The sequence below is a fragment of the Nothoprocta perdicaria genome, unplaced genomic scaffold, assembly GCF_003342845.1.
Source record: "Nothoprocta perdicaria isolate Ctin4 unplaced genomic scaffold, notPer1 scaffold_280, whole genome shotgun sequence".
Classification (NCBI taxonomy): Eukaryota; Metazoa; Chordata; class Aves; order Tinamiformes; family Tinamidae; genus Nothoprocta; species Nothoprocta perdicaria.
In genome coordinates, this window is record NW_020455511.1 from 45,761 (window position 1) to 68,980 (window position 23,220).

The following is a 23,220-nucleotide window of genomic DNA, read 5'->3' on the forward strand; positions in this document are numbered from 1 at the left end:
GCTCCACAGCAAAGCAAGGCAGAAGCAAAGGCAAGCAGTTTTAGCTGCACTGCTTTGGTGTGATCCCTTTGTCCCTTCCCAAATCCCGCTCCTGAACTGACACTTTAACAAACATGCTATGGAGAGAAATGAACTGAAAAGAGGGAGCTTTCCTCAGCTTTCACCTAGCTGGTAGTAAGGGCTTAAGGAAAGGCATCCTCTGTTTGAACAGGGCAATTCTCACCCCAAAAGGACATTATTTTTTCATAGAAGAGATGGCCTCCTGCTCATAAAAAATACATTTTTAAGGATGACAGGTGACACAACAGTCATTCTCTCCTCTTCGGCTCAAACCTGGGGACAACAAGGTCCTGTTCAGGTATTTTTGAAAATGAGATGCCAGCAAGGCAAGCCCAAAATGGTAATGTATTCTTTTCAAACATGTGGTTTTTTTTTTTTTCTTTCCTCTTGCTCTATTTCCCTATTTGAGAGTTGTCATTCTTCCCTCTCTGAAACATTACTTTCATTTAAGTTCCTACTACATGCACAATTATCAGCTCCGGGCACATTTCTCACCATCGAAGAACATTCAGCTTAGAGATTCTCCACAATTTAGATGAACTCAGGCCTAGCAAAATGATGTAAAATACAGAAATCACATGTTTTCTCAGTCTGGGAGAAATGTTCCCTACTGACCTAGGCAGCCAATTTCAAGCCGGTAAATCCCTCCACTCAGAAAACACCATCCCAAGAGGATGGGTGTTTCATGAAGCACACTCCACTATCAAATTCACTTCTTCCAAGCGTTTCCCTAATTCAGACATCTAAATAGTGTTGCTTAAAACACCTGAGCACTGGGCAAACAGTGATCACACAGGTCTGACTGAGACAGTCAAAAGCTGAACCTGGAGATCTGCTGCTGCCCAGGACAAACCCTGAAGGTCCTAATGCCACTGGCCAGAAGATGGAGAACGGACACACTGCCCTTCTTTCACAGTTGCATGGTACCCCAATGGAGCTCTCAAACATGGTTAAGTTTATCCAGAAAAAAAAAAAAGAAAGAAAGAAAAAAAAAGAAAGAATGATGAAGACCAAGGTGTGACCACATGTTGAAGACCACAGCAGGACAGACTTCAAGAGATATGATGTTGATGACCCTTGTTAGGGGTTGGACTCAATGATCTTGAAGATCCTTTCCAACCATAATGATTCTATGAGTCTACGACTTCACAAAACAACAGCAAAGTGGGGCATCAAAGCAGAAGAGCATCAAACCTCCACATTTTCCTCCTCTTGCCCCACTCCCATCCCTCTCCAATAAACCATCTCCCCATCCCCAAAAGCAGCAGGCATGCAAGCCAGGCCTTGGCCCTGTGTCCTCTGGCCACAGACATGCGGTGGCAATACCTGCAGAAACTCATGCAGAAGTGACCTGCTTTTCCCTTCCACACAGGAGGACCCGAATCCCAGAAACAAACCCTACGGATGTATTATGGCATTTCTTCCCTCTGTCTATAAACCCCCGAGGAGGTGCCAATGCATGGGGTATCGCAACAGGAGTAACCATCAGGAAAGACCCTAGACTCCTAGGATATAATCCTGCCATGGAATATTAAAACTGATTTACAGTTTCATCTTATGGCTGTGCACAGGGCGGAAAAATGAAGGAATTGTCTTCTGCAAGACTGATTCTACAAATATTTGTATTTATGAGCCCTGGAAGGACTTTGTTTTGCCACAGGCTTTCCTCAATAAGGAAAATGGTTTATGCTGCAAATTCAATCTGATATTTCAAGCACCAGGAACTGTTCCCTCCTACCCACCACCACATTAATCTAGTACTGATTCCATGTATAAGATAAGATGTGCGCTGCCTTCCAAACGTCAAAAAAACAAAAGCAATTTGTGTTTTCCAAAAACAATAAAAAGCTTTTGCTCCATAGTTGAAAGTAACTGGGACTTATGATTTCCTTCAAATAAGCTTAAAAAAAAAGGGGATAAACAGAGAATGTATGAAGTACGAGAAGTAATTCTTCATGTATACTTTAAATAGGTAAAAGCAGTGGTCTAGGATTTAAAGTCTATGAGCAATATTCCAATGGGCAGAGCAGCTACGCGACGTTTCCTCCGCTGACCCGCAGTCAACAGCCCTGCATTCACTCCAGCACTCACAACACGCCTCTGCTGGGCATTATTAAATGCAATAGGTGTGTTATTCAATACACTGAAACAGCAGCAAGGGCCGTTTCCCTGCCGTGTTCCCTCCCTCGTCTCCGCTCCCCAGCAGGGTCCATCAGCAGCACTCGCTTCTCCTGCACCCAAGGGTCCCACTTACCGACCCACGATCCGGGCACCGTGCGTCCCTCAGGAAATTGAGCACACTTTCCCTGGCCTGAGAGGCGGTGCGTATTCCCGACACCGGAGCAGGCAGGAGGCGGCTACAGAAATGTATTTGTGCTCATGTGGAATTTCCTGACAAGGGCCGGGTCAGCTCCGCGCCCGCCTCCAGCAGCTACTGCTCCTCGACAGCAGCTACAGCACTCGACAAAGCAAATAAATAACATATATATGTAATATAAAAATAAATATATATATAACAGATTTTTTTCCCTGATAAATATGTAACAGATTTTTTTTTTTCCCTGATGATGGCAAAGTAGGAGCTGAGAGGCCTCCCCTGTCACCCCCTTTCCCAAGGCCCTTGTCCCCCACGATCCACCCACGTGCGCAGAGAGCACAGAGGGGTTCATTGATGTTAATTTAGTCAGAACAACTACCCCTGTTGTAGCTGTCCGCCATCCTGCCCGTGCTACATTGAGTCTGCTTTTGTTTACTCTTGTCAAATGCAACTCGTAATTTGAGGGATAAAAATAAAACCCTTCTGTGTGGAGTTAGAAAACGTTTTATTTTTTTTTGGAGACGTGGCCAAAATACAGAAGGCATCTTCTGCGTTAGCACAAGCACTTTTAAAATGAAGAATGAAGATACTTGATTTTTCCACACACAAGCTCCCCCCCTTCCACATAACACTAACTATAACTCAAGTAAGATAACTGGAATCCCCCATGCAAAGACTTCACATCTCCACATCACATAGATCTTCAAAGACCTGAATGCAGACTCCCTTCACCTCTACTGACAGTAATGATTGCTGTGCTGAAGCTAAGCAAGAACCCCAAAATCACCCTTCCTCACTGACCCTTGGCTTTAACAAGAATTGAAACAGTCCTAAGACCCAAGCAGGACTAAATGAATTATTCAGCCACCTTCCATTGAGATTCCCGGAAAAGCAAGATACTGGCATGGATGTTGAAAAATCATCTCCAGCTTCATTGCAGGCTGGAAGAGCTGTGCTTGAGATGCTGTGATACCCTGTGCTGAAGGGTCCACAGCTTCCACAACACCTCCAGCTAAAGTTGCCCAGACTTTTACTAAAAGTGTTTCCTGAACATGTCTAGTGGCCTTAATTGTATTTAGCATAAAGCAAAATAATATTTAAGACTTTCAGGCACTGAAGTTTTATACAGGAATACGCCCTGCCTTCTGGATAATTTACATTTATTTCCTTGAAGAGTAAGTCATTACATGTGTGACTGCATCAATGGACTGTAAAGGAACTGACTTACAAGTGAACTTGGTTTGGTCTCCTTTGTAACTACACCATCCACAATGTTTGGTCTCTAGCTATATCATCCATAAAAAGGGCAGCTCTGGGAATATTGTCTAACAACTCTTTGAAGTTACTTCTAGAAGCCAAACTCCAGGGCAGCTGAAGCCCAACCCAACTTCTTTGTGGAAGCATGAGCCCAAGTCCAGCCCTTGCAACGCTGCCCATAGCCTGTGGACACCACTTTGTGCTCACTCTCCTTCCCAGAACAGATCTTCTGGACACATATTCTGACCATTACAGAACAACCAGCCCTTCAAGGATTGTCATGCTTCACAGCAGGACTAAATCATTTTTCAGTCTTTCTAGGTCAATCAGTAGGTTCTTTGTATCAGGAAGGAATGATCACAAAAATACGTATTATTTTGTGCCTGCAGAAAGGATAAAATATGAGAACAGAATTAGCTGTTAAGTCTAACTATAGAATTAGCTGTTAAGTCTAACTATAGTCTAACTAGTAAGTTAGAATTCTGTCCAAATGGAGAGGCAAAACAAGAACAATCAAACAAATCCTTCATTTTAAACTATTTTATTTTTCTAAAAAGCAAGATACCCTGTTCAGGGAAGAAAAATTTTTAGCAGCTGTCTCCACATGCTCCATCTGTTTATTATTACTGTGTTGTTTCAAGCCTTCACATCTGCAAGAACCCTGCACCAGGTCATGTATCTTCAGAGGTTTCCCCTCAAAGCTCTGTCAGTTCAGCAGGGATGACACAGATGCAGGCAAAAACCCAGAAAAAAGATCAGTTCTTCATCCCTAGCCCAGCAAGTGGCAAAGAGCAAACCCTTATTGATTGTCTAGGCCTTTTGGACCACCATGGTGCCAGTAAACTCCTTCAGCTCCTGTTCACAATGGAAGCAAAACTGAGGTCAGAGAAGAGCTCCTCAATGACCAGGAAAACCTGACTTGGCCCCAACACAGCAAATGCAAGATTGAGCATATAGGCAGCCATCCAGCTGGGAAAGTCTTATCTAAAGAGCGGCTTATTTCACACCCCTTCTAGAAACAAAGGCCGGGGAGGTCACAGTGGATTTGAGAAAGACAAAGGCTATGGATGGGGGGAAAGCCCTTTAAAACACTTGCCTCCAGGAGAGCATTTCCTGGGTATTAAGGAGCCACCTCAGTTCTACAGAAGTGGAAAGAATGAAGTAATCTTTGCCGATTGCCACAGTCTTCACGGATGGGAGTGAGTGAGAACAGGGTCTGTCCAAATACTGTCACATTTATCTTTTTACCCCCCAAATCGCTCTTGCATTTTGCTAAGGGTAGGATTTGGGGTTTGTTTGGATTTTATTTTCCTAGTTGTTTTATTTTTTCCCCCAAGACGTTTAGTTTTTGACAGAGCTGAGTCTGCCTGCAGCTGTGCTTGAAGCCTTTGGCAGTATTTTTACCCAACAGTTTTGCTCTCCCATTCTTCAAGGTGAAATCACAGAAAAAAAAAATAAGAAAGTGGGAAAAGTCCTTTCCAGTAAAAGGCAGAAGTGACTCCTCAAATCCTACTGCACGTGCTGGCTTCTTGTGGCACAGCCAGGGGTGGCAAAGTGTCCCACTTGTGTGTGTGGGAACCCAACCACCTGCCTACTGATCCAGGTGCACTTGAGAAAAACAGCCTGAGTCATTCAGGTTGATCCTGCCAGTCCGGAACATGTTTTGGATCCAGACTTTCCCTCCTTCCTTGTTGGATGGGAAAAACAAGGAAGATAGGAAGAAATCGGTGTCTTTGCCAGGCAGACGATTCGGGCTACATTTGGAAGGATGTCCTTGCTCTCTGCTTGGGCCAAGACTGTGCAATTAAGCACCATAGATTTATAGTAATAATTACTAAGCTCAATGCTGCATCCTTGCCCCCAGGCACATCCCGGCTATACAGAAGGCTGATGCAGGGAAAGAAAAAAAAAAAAAGAAAAGCCACATAAATTGGGAAAAAGACATGAGTGTCACATGCAACCAATTAGGACCTGTTGGCAAGACAACAGAAACACATGACCATCATTAATGTACTACATAAAGTGATGAACAGTGCAAACACAACAGCAGAAGACAATGATTCATATATATATGTGTGTGTGTGTGTGTGTGTGTGTATATATATATATATATATATATATGGTTTACACTTAAAACATGGGAAAATATACCTCTCTAAATCTAGGAATCTCAATTACTGATAGAAGAAGGGGAAAGAAAAGGCTGGGAGGGGCTTCTTAGAAGGGGAGGGAGAAAGGGCTTAGCCCTGGATTTCTCAAAGAGGAAAAAGAAAACAATTGTTGATCCTCTTAATCCCTCAAAACAGATCTTCTCTTTGTGCTTCTGTCATATGCTAAGGTCAGCCTGCTCTTCTAACCACAGCTGTGCATTTTGTTGTATTTACTTACACGGCAGTATTTTCCTGATAGCTGCACACTTCAGATTTGTCGAGCAGTATGTACAGGCCCCTAAAATTGAGCTGTTTGCAAGGATTAGGTCTAAAATTCCACTAAGAGCAGCAAAGGTGCACAAGTGCACTTTCATTTTATGGAATCTTCTGAAAACCGTAGGATATTTCTCCAGGTAGAGGGGCTGGTTTGATGCAGAGAAGGTGGGAAGGGGCTATGAATACATCAAGAAAAATGCCCCTTAGCAGCAAGTGACTGCTCCCAGCCCAAGATGTCTGGTTTACAGAGGGAGAACAATCCGTTCCCAGTTATCACTTAATTTGATCCTTGCCCTAATCTGACCAAACATTCAAACACTGCTATTAAAAACAGTTCCCGCCTTCCCCCTCCCACCGTGAAACAAGCAGTTAAGGGTAACCCAGAAATAGGACAGACAGGTTCTCTCTATATTTAAGGAGAGTAAGACACTATTATAGAGGAGAAGAAACAATCCAGGAAGATATGCTTTAAAAAACAAAATAGTTAATTACAGCATTACACGGTAAAATAACTAGGGAATTAGGAAACAGTTGTGAGTGGGATTAAGATTTACATTACCTAGCTCTATGGAGAAGAAGATTTTAGTGGGAAACACAGACTGAAAGCATAAAAGAATACGATGGGATTGTAACACACTCAGCTACCTCTACATTTTACTTTTACGGTTTAATTTTGTCAAATTCGGTGTGAAAAGCACAGTGAGGGAAAAAAAAAGTAAAATAAAATAAATTAAAAACAAAAAAACCAAAAAAAACCCCAGGAGACTGTGTGTATCAGACATTGGGTGTATGTTAGGAAGATCTTTTTAAAAAGCAGTCACTCCTGGGGAAGAAGCCTCACCTGGACACAGGATATTTGCTAAACCCTAGACACCGCGTGCTGCAACTTGCATTCCACCATGGAACCCACTTCCAAGCACAGGTTCTGGCTTAAATCAGAGGAAGGGAACAAGACCGGAGATGGTCAGGAGCAAGGAGTAGTTCTCCCAGGGAAGGAGAGGGCTGCTCTCAATGCAGGGACATCAAGGATTCAAGGATTTCTGCTCCAGAGGCCACCATCTCTTTGGGTGCAGTGCTGTTATCCCCAGCCGGGCTGTCCCCCCAGGGCCAATATCCTTTTAACAGCAGCAAAATCCCATCCTCTTTCACAGGTAAATTATTCCCAAACTCCTAAGCCTTTTTTGTTGTTGCTGTTGGGGGGGGGGGGAGAGGGGGGGGAGAGAAAAATATATATATACTCTTTTGGATCAAATGATCACCAAGATTTGCCAAGTCATATATCAGTATCTACCTTGGGAATGGGAGGTGGAGGAGGATGCAGAGTGTCATTTTTCATGGCTGAGGAGAACTGTCTGTTTCTCCTCCGACCTCTATGGGCCCCTGGGTCTGCACCAGCCTCCTGCCCTTACATCAGGGCACAGCAGCTCCCTCCATCGTGGGACATTTTCATGGCTGCTGCTCACCACCAGCTCGGGATGATTGCCACAAACACGAGATTGCCACAAACTGCAGATGTGTCTGTCCCACCTCTGGGACGTTTCGGCCTTTGGAGAGTGAGATCTGCAGCTCCTTTGGATCACGCTCACCCAGGCGGCAGCAGCAGATGCAGCCCATGCAAGGGCGGTGGGGACAGCCTGGGCATGAAGTGGCTCCCTAAGCGAGCCTGCATCATGAAGGAGGGAAAAACATCTTCTGCCTAGGCGAGGTGGGGGAAATCTCCAGAAAAAAAAAGGCAGAAAATAACCCAGAGAAGGGCAGATGGCATTTTGCACACTGCAGTGATCTCTGAGCAAAAGACAGACCTATCAAATGCTGTCAGTTTCTAACAGTGCTTTATCCTTTTGCAAAGCATCAACATCTGACATAGCTTTGTATCTTGGAACACCTACTTGCCGACACATTTCATTTACCCAAGCTGGTATGTCTGGGAACTGCCTCAAACAGACAGAGACCAAGTGTCCCAGCTGCCAAGGACACTGTGTCCCTTTCAGACTTTCCTGTACCCTCTCCCAACCATCTCCAAGATCAGGTCCGATGGACAGTCTTTCAGCATCAGCTGTCAGCCAAAGAAACACGATCCCTCTAGTGTCCAAAAAGGCCTCTAGCTAAAACTGATGTACATCAGTCCATTCCCAACCATTCTGTTGTGGCAGCAAGAGCACCCTGGGATTACAGGTATCAACTCATGTTTGAAGGAGAAATGGTCATTTATGCCCATGGAAAGTGGGCACTGCCTGTGGGATGGGATGCTCCGTCTCCAGGCACTGCTCCGCAGGGTAAATCCGGCCCCAGTGGGTGCATGGCAGGCAACGTGCCCATGGGAATATTGATGTGCTTCTTGATAAAGTGGCCATGAAGTCACTCACCCTTCACCCCATGGGTTTCAGTGTCCTGGCCCAACTTGTTTTCAAGCCCTGGGCACCACCAACCAGCGTGAGTCACTGGATCATGCCTGGGAGAGGCAGGGGTTGGGTCCTGGAGACAGCTCTGCATCCTCCACGCTCGTCCACGTGGGAGGACACCCCACGGTCCCAGCACATGCCAGAACGCACGCTCACAACACGCACACCTCACTGCTATGGTCAGGTTAAGGCTCAGATGGATTCAACCTCCCAAATGAGCTAAATTACCATTGCTTGCATGGTTGATTTGATAAAATCATGAACTCGCCCCAAACTCATCCACTTATCCACTGAGGTTCATGAACGTCGTATGTTTGAGCCTGACAAGCTCAGAGTTTTAGTAGATGTGCTATATCTAGCACGTATAGAGGCTATAGATGTGCTACTTTCTTCCCAAACCACACTAAGAATCACCAGACACTACTGAAACCCCATGCATATTGCCTAATCCTATATGCTTCACAAAACACAAACCACAGAAAGACTCTAGTAACTCAGGGAGACCTGTGTTTCCTAAAGGGAATGAGCGTCCACAGACATGAGTCAAAAACTTTTAGAAATGTATTTAGAAATAACCATATGTAAGATACATAGGGTTAAAAACACGCATAAATATATATATACTGAGCAAATATGAGTGCTGCTTATTCACTGTCACAGAACAACTAATAATTTGATAGATGTTTTCATAAAACTTCATAACCGTTGACCACCAGATGAAAAACAAATTTAAAAAAGCCTTTGGTCTCTGAGCCACACCAAAGTTGGGGCCTTTAACAATATTAATTCAGGTAATGGCCTCCTTTAATGGCCCAATTCTCTGCCTAATTGGTACGTGGTTGTTACTTCACTTCAGAGTGAAGCAACCTGCTTGGATCACATGCAGAAAACAACCTGAAGGCCACGCATCGCTGCAGAGTAGCTGTCAGTACTCATCCCCACCAGCGGGACGAGCCAGAAACCTGGCAGAAACCGGGGCAGAGACGCTAGGAAACACTCCTAACTCTTTAAAATCCGCGTGGAAAATTGCGTGCAGGTTTCGGTTGAGATTTTCCCAGCTCTTGGCTGCCTTGGGATAGAAGCAGCCTCATGTTAATAACATAACAGCGGGTGAGACCTGCTGTGCCCCAGGCTAAAAAGGGGTAGACTTGGCACCTAGGAGAGATATAGATATGGAAGACCAGAGAAAAACATTTAAAAAAAAAAAGGGGGGCAAATCAGGAGCAAAGAGACTTGTCCATTGGTTCTTACCAAGAAAAAACAGAGCAGCAGCAATCCCTTGCTGTAATTGTAAGGGGAACCAGAGTGAAAAACATGGTGAGCTGCAATAATACCACTGCTTTAAGAGCCTAAACAGGCTCTTATTAGACACAGGCTCCTATATGCTCTCTTAGCATACAGCTAAGTTAATCTTTAAGGGAAAAGTGAAACAGAAAAATGAAGAAGGGATCTGTGCAAAAGCCCCATTCCACTGACCCCTGCAGCCCAACCTACCAAGGAAAACTGGAAACATTTTTCTTCCATTAAAACCTTTTTTTTTTTCTTTTTTCTTGGGGGGGTGGTTGGTCCCTGTTAAACATGGCCAGCTATGACTGACAATTCTGCAGACTCTGAAAACAGAGCATGAGTAGCTTACAGAAATCAGCTAAAACAGACCTTTTCATTATGGTTAAAATTTGTAATCATTTATCGGTTTCCTACGTTTATTTTTGCAGCTTCCTTCTTTTCAGAACAAACGCAATTGCCCTGGAATTTCACACCAGTCAGTGCCTTTGAGAATATGTTTTTTGAAAGCAGTTTCAGCAAACCACACATCAGTGAAAGGCCTTCATACCCAGCCAGAAGCACTTCCAAACTGCTGGGCAAACTTCAGCCTGGTAGGAGCTGTGTTGTTTGCAGTTGACCGGAGCACCTTTCTACAGGATTTCACTACAAAAATATTTGCAGAGCCTCATTAGATAGATGATTTATGCATCAGTCTCAGTGAGCACAGAAACTAACAATTACTGGAAGTTTTGCCCAGAGGTTAATGAAGAATTACTATTTTGAGAAACAATCACTTTTTTTTTTTTTTCTTCCCTTGAGCTCTGCATAGATTAATTAATTGGTATAGTGCATTAAAGCAATGCCAGGCTCCCAATAGCTCCCTGTGGATGCCAGATATTGCCCAGCTCCTGCAGCAGCTGCTTAGACAAGCACAAGACATATACTGGGCTCCCATAGCACATCTTAAACCATATCATTTTACCAAACTGACCCATAAGCTCAAATACTGCTGGTGCAGGCCCCAAAATGCAAGTACTCAGCACATCACCACTAAAATTGAACTACTTTTTCTTCAAGTAACAATTTATCAGCAGTGTTAGAGAAAGTTAGGCTATTTTCCAAGCAAACTGCACACTATTTGCAGAGGCTGAATCAACGAAGCAAGACTCCCAACAAGAAAGGCTCTGATTTCCAAAATGTCTGAGTATGGACAAAAATGCACGCAATTCACAGGAAAACAGCTTGCTACAACACCCCAGTGCAATGGAACCCGGGACAGAATGTTAAGACTTAAAGTTAGTAATTCACCCTCAAACAGAACTGAAAAAAAAAAGCAATGAGGTCTAAATCACAGCCTTTGTTATTTACTAGCCAAATTTAAAGTAAACATCTTTGCTGAAATATGCAAAAGGCAGTTAAATTTCTGATTGCTGCTTTCATGATAAAGTTATAATAAAGATTCATAGCTTATCTCACTCATAAGCTCACTGAAAATATTTACAGCTCATGTAAAAAAGAACCCTATAAAATGCAAAATTACTCTTTTCTGCAAACAAGTTCCAAATTAAGGCATTTCTCTATCAATTTTATCTGCGTATAGGCTCCTAGATCAAAAACTTACCAAAATGGCACAGAGGCACAGCCGCTTAACAGTGCAGGAACTCACATTCTCCAGTTAACCCAAGCAAATCACTGCTCCTTAGTCACTTCACACTTGAATGCGGCTGGAGATGTGGTTAAACTTGACAGTATATTCAAGTAACACGAACGCCGCTGAGTAGCCCATAACAAGTCTTTCTAGTTCATTTCCCTGCTGCTGATTGATTCAGAGGGTGCAGGAAACACCACCCCTGAAGTTGGCCTTCCCACTTGGGGAGCTCCGTGCAATCCAGGGCCTCCAACGCCCAAATCCTGCTCATCCGAAGGAGTTCTTTTCCCAAGCAGGACAGAAAACCCTACATGGATCCATAGCCCTCTCCATGATGAGCTGCTAAGGATTTTGGAGGCTCTGGCACAGCTGCACGTTAAGAGCGTTGGCCTCAAGGGTTTGCAGAGGCAACAAGTCCAGACAGTCTCTGCAAAATGTTGTCCAATTTACTGTGGAATTAAATACTTGCAATTCATTATAGCGTCTTTCTGTGAAAGGGGAACAAGCAGCCTCTATCCCGAAAGAAAGTCTGTTTGCATAACAATCCTGAAGCTAGAACTTCGGCTTGCATTAACACATCTCCAGCACAAACATTTAGATTCCAGATTAACCTGTCAGTCCATCAACATTTTCCAATGGACAACTGAAAGGGAAAGGAGGCAGGGGGGAAAAAGGGAGGTGAGGGAGAAAGGAAGAAAAAAACTACTAAACCAATTAGCAACACTCCATGCACACAATTTTTCTTTCCTTGTAAGCAGATGGAATTGTTCTGCATGACTTCAGTTAGAAGTGTACTACTGAGGGGAAAAAATAGAAGAAAAAAGTCAAGTGAGGTTTAGGCTGTTTACTGCTAGAGTTGCACAGGTTTCTTTGAAGTCTGTCATTTCAGAAAAAAAAAGGCTTCAAAATAGTAGTTTATTTTTGGGGCAATGTGCATTGTATGCAAATGTGGAATATAATTCTTTTAACTTCTTTTGTGAGGGGAAGAGGGAGAAAACATACTTTTTTCAGCAGTCCTAGGGGGTTTTATAGCATTGGTAAATACAGCCTTCACTAATCAATGAAGAACGGTAACTCCAACGGCTTCATAAAATCTCCCTTAGCCATCTGGAAAGGCATCTTATTTTGCATAAACCTCAGATACTGGTATTACATATTTTTAATTTACTCCATATGGAATTCTTTAATCCTCTGCACTAATTAGAAAAAAATCTACAGTGATCATAGCCAGTAATTTAGGATTATATTTCATAGCAGAACATCCTTTCAAACCAGATTAGTGATAAAACCCTCCAGATAAGCCAATTCTCAATCCGCATGTAAGCTGCATTTGAAGAAGAGCAGAGGAGGGAAAAAAAGAAAAAAAAATCAAACTGCTAAAATGTACATTCATGACACGACGATATTTAAGGCTCTCTCAGATGACCAACTGCCCCAGGCTGTGCTGATTAATCCATCCTCACAGCACCTAGAAGTCCCAGATGAGCTCCCACAGGCTCCTGCCACGCGCTTGAAATTTTCCATATAACCCCAACGTAGAAGTCTTGGCTTTAGTGGGCTAAAGCTGTGTTTGTGCAGTGATCAGGAGGACAAGAAAATATTGACACAACTGCAAGAGGGACACGGCTGCCGTGCTTTTATCAATCATTCTGCAATCCCTGCTCTTTCCTGACCTATCAAAGCTTCCCTGCAACCTTTGAACGCTCCAAACAGCCTCGTTCCAGAGAGAAGCACCAAACCAAAACAGGCATTTCAGGACCTTCTTAAAACAACAAAAACATTAACCAAACCCAACACTTATGTACCTGATTTTTGTGCGTTCGCATTTTGCTAAGAACCAAGCAACTGCAATTAGCTTGGCATATAAGAGTGGTCAGGAAGGGCTGCAGATTCTGCTCGCAAGAGCTGGTTAATCTCACCAATTAATTAGAAACGTAGCACAGGAGCCACATGACTTTTTGCTGAGCCCCTCTGCTAGTCTGGTGTAAACCCACATCGCACTGGGAAAGCAGACAGAGCTGCACACTGAAAGATTCAGGAGCATATATATTTGCTTTTATATATATGCTTTGTATTTTTTGCAAACAACTTTGCACACTTCAGATGTTGTAATCACTGTCATGAAAACAAAACAAACCCAAAAAAAATAGAAAACAACAACAAAAACACAGTCAGACTCTCCAATGTACAAGGAAATTAGTTTTCAGTGTTTGGGTTTAACTTCTGCCACCACACCTTTTGTCTAGTTTCACAAATCAAGAAAAATGTAAGTTAAAAAATATAATAAACAAACTAGGGAAAAATTAGTTACCTGTAGCACTGTCATTAGCATTTGCTGTGTAGGCCATGTTTGCTCAGTGGTGCATCCAGAGCTAGGTTGTTAGGTGTCATGCAAATCTCATGCATCAAGTCCAACCTGACATGCAACCTGAAACGAACAAGAAAAAAAGAGGCAGTTAAGAATAAGGTGAGTTCATCAAGCATTAAGCACTTTTCAGTGTCCAAGGTCTCGTTTTAACTGCAAAGTCACTCCAGCAGTAACCCAAAGAGATTCTTCTTCATTAGAGCCCCATCTACCCACAGAATCCCTCAGCTGCAGTGGTGCAAATTGTGCGCTCTGTGCAATGTCTGGACTTAAAACTGGGGTTTTTTTTGGAGAAGGGGGGTGGTTGTCATCACTCTTCTGCATTGCATTTCTCTCATTACAGAAAAAGGATGCTTTCACCCGAGGCAGCCTTGCAGCTCTGGCCGCAGATCTGCAAACCAACCTTGCCAAAGGGGCTCTGGCCACTCCTTTTGGCTGCCAGAGCAAGCCCGACTGCAGCCCTCATCCTCGGGACAACAAAATTTAGCTCAGATGGAACTGCCAGGAAGCCTCCGTTGGCCGTGGCTCAAGTTCTCCACAACCCAAACAGCGTTTCATTTCGCTGACTCAGGCAGGTGGAGCTTAGCGGCACGGAGAACATCCCACGTCTCCCACCCCGGCCTCACTTACTCTGACAGCTCCCCAAACCACTTGTATTCTTCCAATTATGTGCGATTTGGCTAGGTACACAGAGGTATTTACACGTTAAGCAGATTGGCAAACAAAAACTAAATCCAGCAATGAGTGCAAACACGACGTGAATCTCAAGTCAAAGGTACGTCAGCTGAGCAATCAGCTGTCTCTTAAAGTTGATGAAGGCCCATCACAAAGGCTTAATTCAGCCTTTTCAGAAACAAAAGCACAAATCTTTGTTTTTCGGCATGACCTTGACATTAATTTTCCAAGAATGCAGAAAAATCTCCATTGCAACCCCTTCTCCCCAAGCTCCCCTACATACTCTCAAATCTATGGTCTCTTGTTCAAAGAATGGTGGGACACAAAGCTGTCAAAAAATAACAAATGAAAGAGTTACAAGAAAGGGTTACAAACAGGAAAATAAAGTGGGCATCCAGCAAAGGCTATGATGCAAAGTCCAGGCATAACAGTAATATCAGATTTCTGGAACAATGAAGCATAGTGAGAAAGAACGGAAATGCACCTAGCCAGCTGAGTCTGCAGCCAGAACCAAAGTCTAAAATCTGTGAGCTTTCAGTAAAGTATAAACCACCCCTTTACAAGGGGGGGAATTCTAAGGAATCACAACTGTCTCTTCCTTTGCATTTAGGATGCTTTAAGTTCAAGGAAGGCAACTTTCACCTTCACAATGAATGACTTCTATTGAAGAATCATCACCACCACCAGCACCATCATCATCATCATCATTGCAAGCCATGCAATATCTCAGGGCGGCATTGTGCAGGTCCTTAAGATGCACCCAAAGGTGCCAACTTCCCAAGCCAACTCAACTCACCCAACAGGGATGCACAACCTCTTCTGCCCATACAGCCACAGCTGTGAGGTTGCACAGCTAGGGACAGGAGAAGGGAAAAGGGCCCTGTGCCTGAAATGGCTCTTTTAATAGGAATGCAATCCCAAATAAGAGAAAAGTCTGCCACAAAACTGAAGGCCTAATTAAACCCAGGCTGTGGTATGTCTGGGAACTCATGTGATGGTTTTAAAATTAGAGTTTGTTAAGCTTTGCCATGTAGGTTTACAGAAATACCTGCTACATGCTTTGTAAACAGGTTTATGGATGGCTTTGGTTAGTACTAAAGTGGACTGGAGACTCTGCACTTTAATAGCTAGAAGCTAAAGAGGTTTAGTGCAAACTTTTTTTAACCACTGCAGAGAACACCTCAAGCAGCATCAGCTTAACTGCATCTCCACTCAAGTCACTCCTTAATCCAGACCTCAGGTCTTGCCTTCACAAGCAAAAAGGCTGAGCAGTCTTCTTCCTTCTCATTAGTGCCTTTGGTTCAGTCATGTTGCTTTAAATTGCTTCTCACCACTCCTTAGAAAATACATCTCGTGGTACTATGTACAGAGCTTTTTAAATGTACGGCTCCAGAATTGGCTAGCTGCTTCAAAATCACTAGTCAGCATCATGAGCACACATAAGGAAGGTTTCCTAATAGCAAGAAGCAAATAAAACCGAGGGAAGAATTGTCATAAAACTAATAAGACACTGCTGTAAACCAAGAGCGGCCTGCATTTTGTTGTGGATTAAAGAAATGTAACTGAACCGATACAGACTTCTATTAGTTTCAAAGTTCTTCAGGCTTAAGTCTCCTGCCAAGAAACAAACTCCAGTTAAAACAATGCATCTTTTAAACTTAAAATTAAGAAAAAAAAAAAAAATTCAGTCCAACAGAAGATAGAAAAAAAAAAACAAAAACAAAAAACAAGAGGTCTAACCATTTGCTGTGTAGGGTTACTGGAAGAATTGGGGTTTTTTTTACACAACGTACAACTTTGGTTTATAGCTTTCTACTAAACAGCTGTCCTAGCGTGGAAAAAAATATATAATCTAGAAGAATTTTTGAAGCTATATTGCATGTGTTAACCCTTTCTGGAGCAGTACTGTATGTGATTTCACCAGCCACAGGTACTAAGCAGAGCTGTGCTTTCAGACCACACTCTCATGGGGACAAAACCAGATGACACCAGATATCAACTAAAATACACAGAGGAGGGCACATCCAATTAGCAAAGGAGCCAGCATATTCCATTCCCACCTCCACTTTCTACCTGTATGTTTTTACATGCTTACCCCATCCCCGCCTGTGAACACTGGTTTACAGACCCAACAGCAAATGCAAAACAAGCAGAGACTAGCTGTAAAAGCTTTTATTGCTCAATGAAGCAGTGTTGTTTAAAGTGTTTTGAATCAGATATTCAAACCCAGCTTTGCCCCGAGGTTCAAAAGCAGGAACCTTAAACACAAATCGGGATCTTCAATTTCTGCAAACTATCATGGCACACCAGCTTTTACAGGTTTTTTTTTTATGTGATAGGAATTCCTTAGGCAGAACATAAGGTGCAACCACGTTCTAAACACAATCTTGCTTCATTTTGTGCTGTGTTTTGTGCCACCTAGAAATATTCAAGAAAAACATCCACCCAGCTATTCACACAGCAAAGCTGTAGACTTGGAGGCACAAACCTCGCAGGGAAACCAAGTCTGCATGGGATCCCGCAAGTTTTCGAACTTCCCATTTTTTCTGAGGTTTGCAAGAGATGCCCAAGACTAGAAAACGTGGAGTTGTGATGTAAAAGCAGTTGCATAAAAAAATATTTCAAAATAATTGAAAGTCAACAGAGAAATGAGAAGAGAAACACACCTCAGCTCTTAACCTGCAAAAACCACCACAAGCACCTCTCCATAGAGAGGCAGCAGTTGCTGGTGGGACTTCATGATGCACCAACACTCACACACGAGGTCTGAAGACAACAGGCTTCTATGCATGTTGCCTTTCATTTTTGTGTGGCATGCACAGACCAAACGATCACATAAACCACAGAATCACAGAATGTTTAAGGTTGGAAGGGACCCCTAGAGCTCATCCAGTCCAACCCCTGCTCCAGCAGGGACACCCAGAGCACGGGGCACAGGGCGGCATCCAGGCGGGTTGGGAAGATCTCCAGAGCAGGAGACTCCACAGCCTCCCTGGGCAGCCTGTTCTAAAACCACTGAAAACAAACTCCACATCTTCAGATATCTTGCACCACAAAGGGATGAGAACAGTGATGCTGCCACATCAGCTGTAGCAGTAGGATAGTTATGCAGTACAACTGTGCTGGATTCAAAATATTGGCTTGTTCTGTTCTGGCAGCTTCCCTCAGAGACTGGAGGGAAGAGGCCTAGGACAGAAACCAGCTCTATAACATGGCCAGAAAGTGTGAAGTGGTGATTAACCAGGTATCACATACAGGATAACTAACCCATCAGATGACACACTTGAGAAGACTTCTACTGCTCAATTTTCTTCTAACAAGTTGGTACAAAAAAAGGACCCTTCTACCTGACACTTCTTGCTCAAATGTCATCCTAGCAGTGGGATGTGTCCAGTTTCATCCTGATATAGATGACATTTGACAGCAAGAGCCAAGATCAGCACAAGATCTGTCTAGACACGTGGCTGGCACTCTCTAGTGACAGGAAGAAACTAACCCTGGGAATTCTTCCTTCCTTCCTTCCCTCTGCTCAGCCATAGGTACCTGCACTTTCCAAATCTGGCTGACAGTAAGTGTCTGCAACCTAATTCACCTTATAAAACAAATACACCAGGTGCAACTGAAAGGAAGCAAGCCTTGAATCCAACAGAACATTTCAAATTTCACCTGCCTATTTAATCGTGGTAACAATCCATTCACATGCACCCTAGGCCTAATATCTTTTTAATGTGGATGTCCACATCGCAAAGTTATACAAATTCAGCATCCTCACTCAGTGAGCAAAATAAATCACAAATAGAGGCTTTTTGCCTAGGTCTTTGTGACTGCAGCAGTCAAAACAGTGAGGTGAATGTTTCCTGCAGCCCCTTTCGTAGGGTCTGTTGTGGTACAGTCCCCTGCATGACCACACATGATGCTTTGGTCAGATATTACATATATTATATACAGTATTACAGCCAGCTGATTTTGGAGAGTATTTCAGCATGTGATCCAAAAGAAGCCACCTTTCTCCATGGCATCTTCTCTTCCAGCACCCCCTGAGAAGCACATTATCTGTAGGATCAGCAATAGCTTGGGAGCAAAAACCAGCCATATAAATCCTTTCAGCAGACACATTAATTAACTACATATGTCTGTGGTCACCATAAACCTACCTTCCTCACCTGCCTTCCTCCTTCCCTCCACAGATCTGTTACAGGTCTTGCTTCCACAAGAGCTCTGGCCAGGAGCTCTCTGGGCCTCGAGGAAGCAAGCTGAAGGAGCATGTTACTCAAGGAGCACACCACAAAGGCACTTCCTTCCCTCCTGCCACAAAAACAGCAGAATCAGACCCATTTCTGATGTTTTTGGTCCTCAGATTCCCACCTACTACACTGCCAAGCTGCAGTTCCCGAGTTATGTTGGAATTATTTTCCAACAGCATGTCCCAAACTTTTCCCCCCTTGCAACTCCCACCACCCCAATACACACACTTTCAGGACACTTACCTACCATGTAAGAGCTGTTGTGTTTTAAACAAGTACCCTACCAATTTCAGTGAGTGTCGCCCCAGTTATTGCACCCAGTTACTGGTCAACACCCTCAGTGACTTCATGAGCTTCCACCTTTGCACCCAGCTGAAAAGCTCCATCTCTCACGGCTTCTCATAAAAAGGCATCTCTTGGCCTAGATTTGGCTTATGTTTTTTGTACCCTTACATGTATAAAGGAAAAAAAAAAAAAAAAAAAAAAAAAAACCATAATCCAGGGTAGAGAAAAMAAGTTTTKTGHATATATATATATATATATATATACCTGAAATTCCTGATGTGTGATGTGGAGGCACTCCCTTTGTCTTATGCCAATGAATAATGAGTCACAAGAAAGTACATGAATTCAGGAGGGTACAATATTGCTACAGGTTGTAATGCTTGCTGTGACAGGGAGCCCAAAGGATGCAACTGGACTATCCACATTTTTTCCTGTGGAGAAGTGGGAGTGAACAGGCTTTTATGATTCGAATTCATTCAGTCATTCAGATAGCTCTTCAAAGGGGAAGCAAATCATTTGTTGAGCAGCGTTTTCATCCATCAAGGCAAACAGCTCAATCCAGCACCAATAACCGACAAAAAGGCTTCTAGAAGGGATGTTAAATTGTAAGAAAGCATGCACAGGGGGATTGCAGCTCTACAGCATCTCTGGCCTCCTCATGCTAACAACTCTGGAATTGCTGGGCCAGCAAAAAATCCTCCACCTCCTCCTGTACAGCATGTACATAAACTCCCAATCACATTTTTTTCCCTCAGTTGGGTAAAGCAAAACACAGCATCCCTCTCACTCAGTTGGCTTAAATATAAAATGTTGTGTAACGGTTGTAAATGCACATGGACAGATGCCCACACTTTGAAATGGACTTGCTTTTTTAAAGGGTAGATAAACTTAATGGCTGAGATCAATAAACCAGTCAAGAGTCCTTATAAAGCAACTTATGCAATGAACCATGGTGTCACTTAGGCTTTGTGTCTAAGACAAGCTGCCCAAACTCTGGTAAACAGACGAATTTAGCTCTCTATAAAGCGCCCATGTATTTAGTTTTGGGTGACATTTCATACGTGGTGGTACAAGCACAAACCAAATTTAGAGGCAGACAGCAGTATCTCAGGCTGCCTCTTCCTCTGATTTTAGGTCTGGGAAAGAGTCCTGGGATGCCCAACATAGTCAGAGCAGCTATAAATCTACGAAGACAAACGGGTGACATGCATTGCAAACGTGGTGCTGGCCGATAGTTGCCAGCTTCATGGACCTGCATGTCCAACATTTACCCATGTATTTACTCCACAGTGGCCTCCATCTCATGGTATATTTTCACATGAGACAACTCCTGCAGCAGATAAACTTTGACCCGCCAAAACACAACAATTCCTGGTAGGTTTTTTTTTTTTTTTTTCCTACAACCCTGTTCTTTCTCTGCTAAAGATATTGCAGATTTCAGAATCAATCTATGCTCATCATGCAGGAAGAGAAGACCTTTTTTTTCTCACGTTTGCTTCATCGTAGCCTATATCAGAGGACTGTCAAGTCCTACTGCCCATGCTAATCTACAGCCCACACTATTAAGCACACTATTAGACAGCACCTAAAAACTAGAAAATGGCATGGGTCCATTTGCCCATAAGCTGCTGTGGCCACTCTGAAGTGCACAGGGACCACAGTGTGGATATCCACAGACCTGAGGGATGGGAAGGGGATTTCCCAGTAGCAACTATCCATCAGTCACCCAATAGCCTTCCAAAATCTCCCTCACCCCAGTGTTCTCATGCAATTCCCATGTTCCCATATTCCTAGCATGATGGAAAAGCTTATATAAAGGTTATTTAAACCTGTCACAGCAAACCAGGTAGGAGAGGAGCTCTCAAACATATATGCATTAAACTTTCTGAACATGCATAGTACCAGCAGCAAGTACAAGAAAGGCACAAAAATCCAGTTTTGGACAAGTCACATTCTGCCAAAACTAGCTCTTCATGCATTTTTCTCTTAATTTCATGAGCAAACTCACTTTATGTACAAGGGGCCATCTTTATCCCACTTACATTCCACAATTAAACTCCCAATTCCCCCAAACTATGGACCTAAAAGTAATATTCCTGCACTCCTATGATAGTGGATCAGATCTATGCAAACTGAAAAAAAAGCCCACCTTTCTATGTAGACCTATTCATTTAAAAAAAAGACACTTTTTAAAAAGCTTTTCAATCGTTTTATTACTGGCTAACAGCACATTATTGAAGAAATAACGAAATATAATCTGTCTTTAATAATCACTGTATGATTGCACAGATACAAATGTATGGCTGCCTGTCTTTTATCACTGACCATATTCTGGAAATAATAAGAGGAATATATTAATATATTCTTCTGAAGAGCAACACTGCAGATTTGTCAATGAAATAATCCATCTTCAATGTGATTTATGTGTTTCTTTGCAAAATGTCACTTCGGGGCAAGAAACTATATAGCATGTATAAAACTAAAACCTCTGTTCTTAATAAAAAGCAAGAAAGATTTTTACATCAAGACACACAGTTTGCAGAACAAAGTAAATTAATGCAATACCACTAAAGCCCTCCCCAAACTCTTCCATAGACCTGGCAGTGGGGTGAGGCGGAGTGTGGGTTATTCGTATGCACAACAAATTCCATATTATTCCATACCACACATTCTGTATCATCAAGCTCTCCACAGTCACAAAGCTCTTGGATTTGTTGTTAACATCTAGAGCAAGCAGTAGATTGTGGGAAAAAAAATACACAAATTGTTTGCATTTGCCGTCCCCTTTTTCTCACCCATAAATAATCAATAATGAAATAGGAGAATTTGAACATGGCCAGTTAGGGGAAAAAAATAAGAAAGGAAAAAAAAAAAAAAAAAAGATGAGCAACAGGTCCAATACCAGAAAGCAATCAATCAGGAGATCTGTTATTTTACTATGAGGGAAGTAAAGAGACAGTCAAAAGTGCTACAAGTTAATAAGACATCGGGAATAAAGTTTTTACAAATACTCACTTTTTGTCTCTCTACATTTACTCTCTCAATTTTCTAAAGCTATAGAATTATTATCAGAGGAAATAACTTCTATCCTTCGCTTCTCTCCATTGTGCTGAGATGATTCTCATATGTTTCTCACCATGCAATAGTAAAAGACAGAAGTTATAACCAAACTTCTGCTAACATATTTATTGCTAATTATTAATCCATGTTTTGCCCTTTGTTTCCGACATTGTAGCTTCAATAGCAACGGGTTGCCAAGGAAATGAACTAAAGGAATGCAGCATGCTGGTGTTAGCCTGCAGTGAAGCTTCAAAAGCAAAAAAAGGCAATAAGTTTCTTAAAGTTAACAGTTTCATTTCTCATTTTCATTTTTGAATAGCATTAAACAGCTATACTTACACACAGGGCATGTCCCGTATCGTGCCATTAAGCTATACCATAAATAACAGACTGTACCATATTCTGGAATATTGTACAATTTGACCGCTAAGAAAGCTTTTACTTTCAGGGCAGAAGGCTGTCATCAAATCAGAGGCTCCCTTCAATCATTTCTGCTAGAGACACATTTTGTTGAGGAAAAATACACTCTGGAGCCCAAAAGTACAGAGTACAAAAGCTGTTGCAAGGACAGTTTACCTCTGCCAGTAAAGAATTTCTGTGGAACTTTAACATGCCAGTCTGTAAACAGGATATAACTTTTATATAACTTGGTGGGGGGTTTTTTTGCCAATACGTTTAAAAGGATTTCTGCTTCATTCAAGCAGACAGAAAAAAAAAAAAAAAAAAGATTTTTAAAAAGATCAAAATGCTAGAATAATGTTCAAGGGAAAAAAAAGCATAAAGTACTGAAATGTTCAGCTTATTATTTTAATTCTCTAATTCAAGAAGCAAACTATGCATATATGTAACTGAAAATTATGATCCAAGCATTTATTTTTGCTGTGTATTAAATATTTTGAAGGGGGAAAGAAAAATATACTTTATAAAATAGACAGAAATTTCTGACAAAGATCATATTGGAAGATCTCAACGGATCTTAGTACTCTTCTCATCTGGTGCCATCACACTGAATATTGACTGCTATGAAAATACAACATTGCTAATGAAAAAAAGGCTAGCTGGGTCATATATCAAAATAAAGTTCTTAAAGGCCGCAGGACAGTATTATTTCCCTTCTAAGAACAGCTAATATTCACCATATGACAGGACATGTGGTTAAGCACATGGACAAGCACTATTATCATGAGGGGACTGTGGAGGGAGACATGCTCTGGA

At 42.4% G+C, this 23,220-nt stretch overlaps 1 protein-coding gene across 2 annotated transcripts in view; it reads right to left on the minus strand.

Moving 5' to 3' along the window:
* The window catches only part of KANK1 (KN motif and ankyrin repeat domains 1), a 93,708-nt gene that overhangs the window by 29,253 nt on the left and 41,235 nt on the right, over positions 1-23,220 (minus strand). For both annotated transcript variants that reach the window (XM_026041263.1, XM_026041262.1), the window contains exon 3: positions 13,688-13,804. In XM_026041263.1, the coding sequence (XP_025897048.1) occupies positions 13,688-13,724 (37 nt within the window). In that variant the 5' untranslated portion in view covers positions 13,725-13,804. The remainder of the gene's footprint in view (positions 1-13,687; positions 13,805-23,220) is intronic.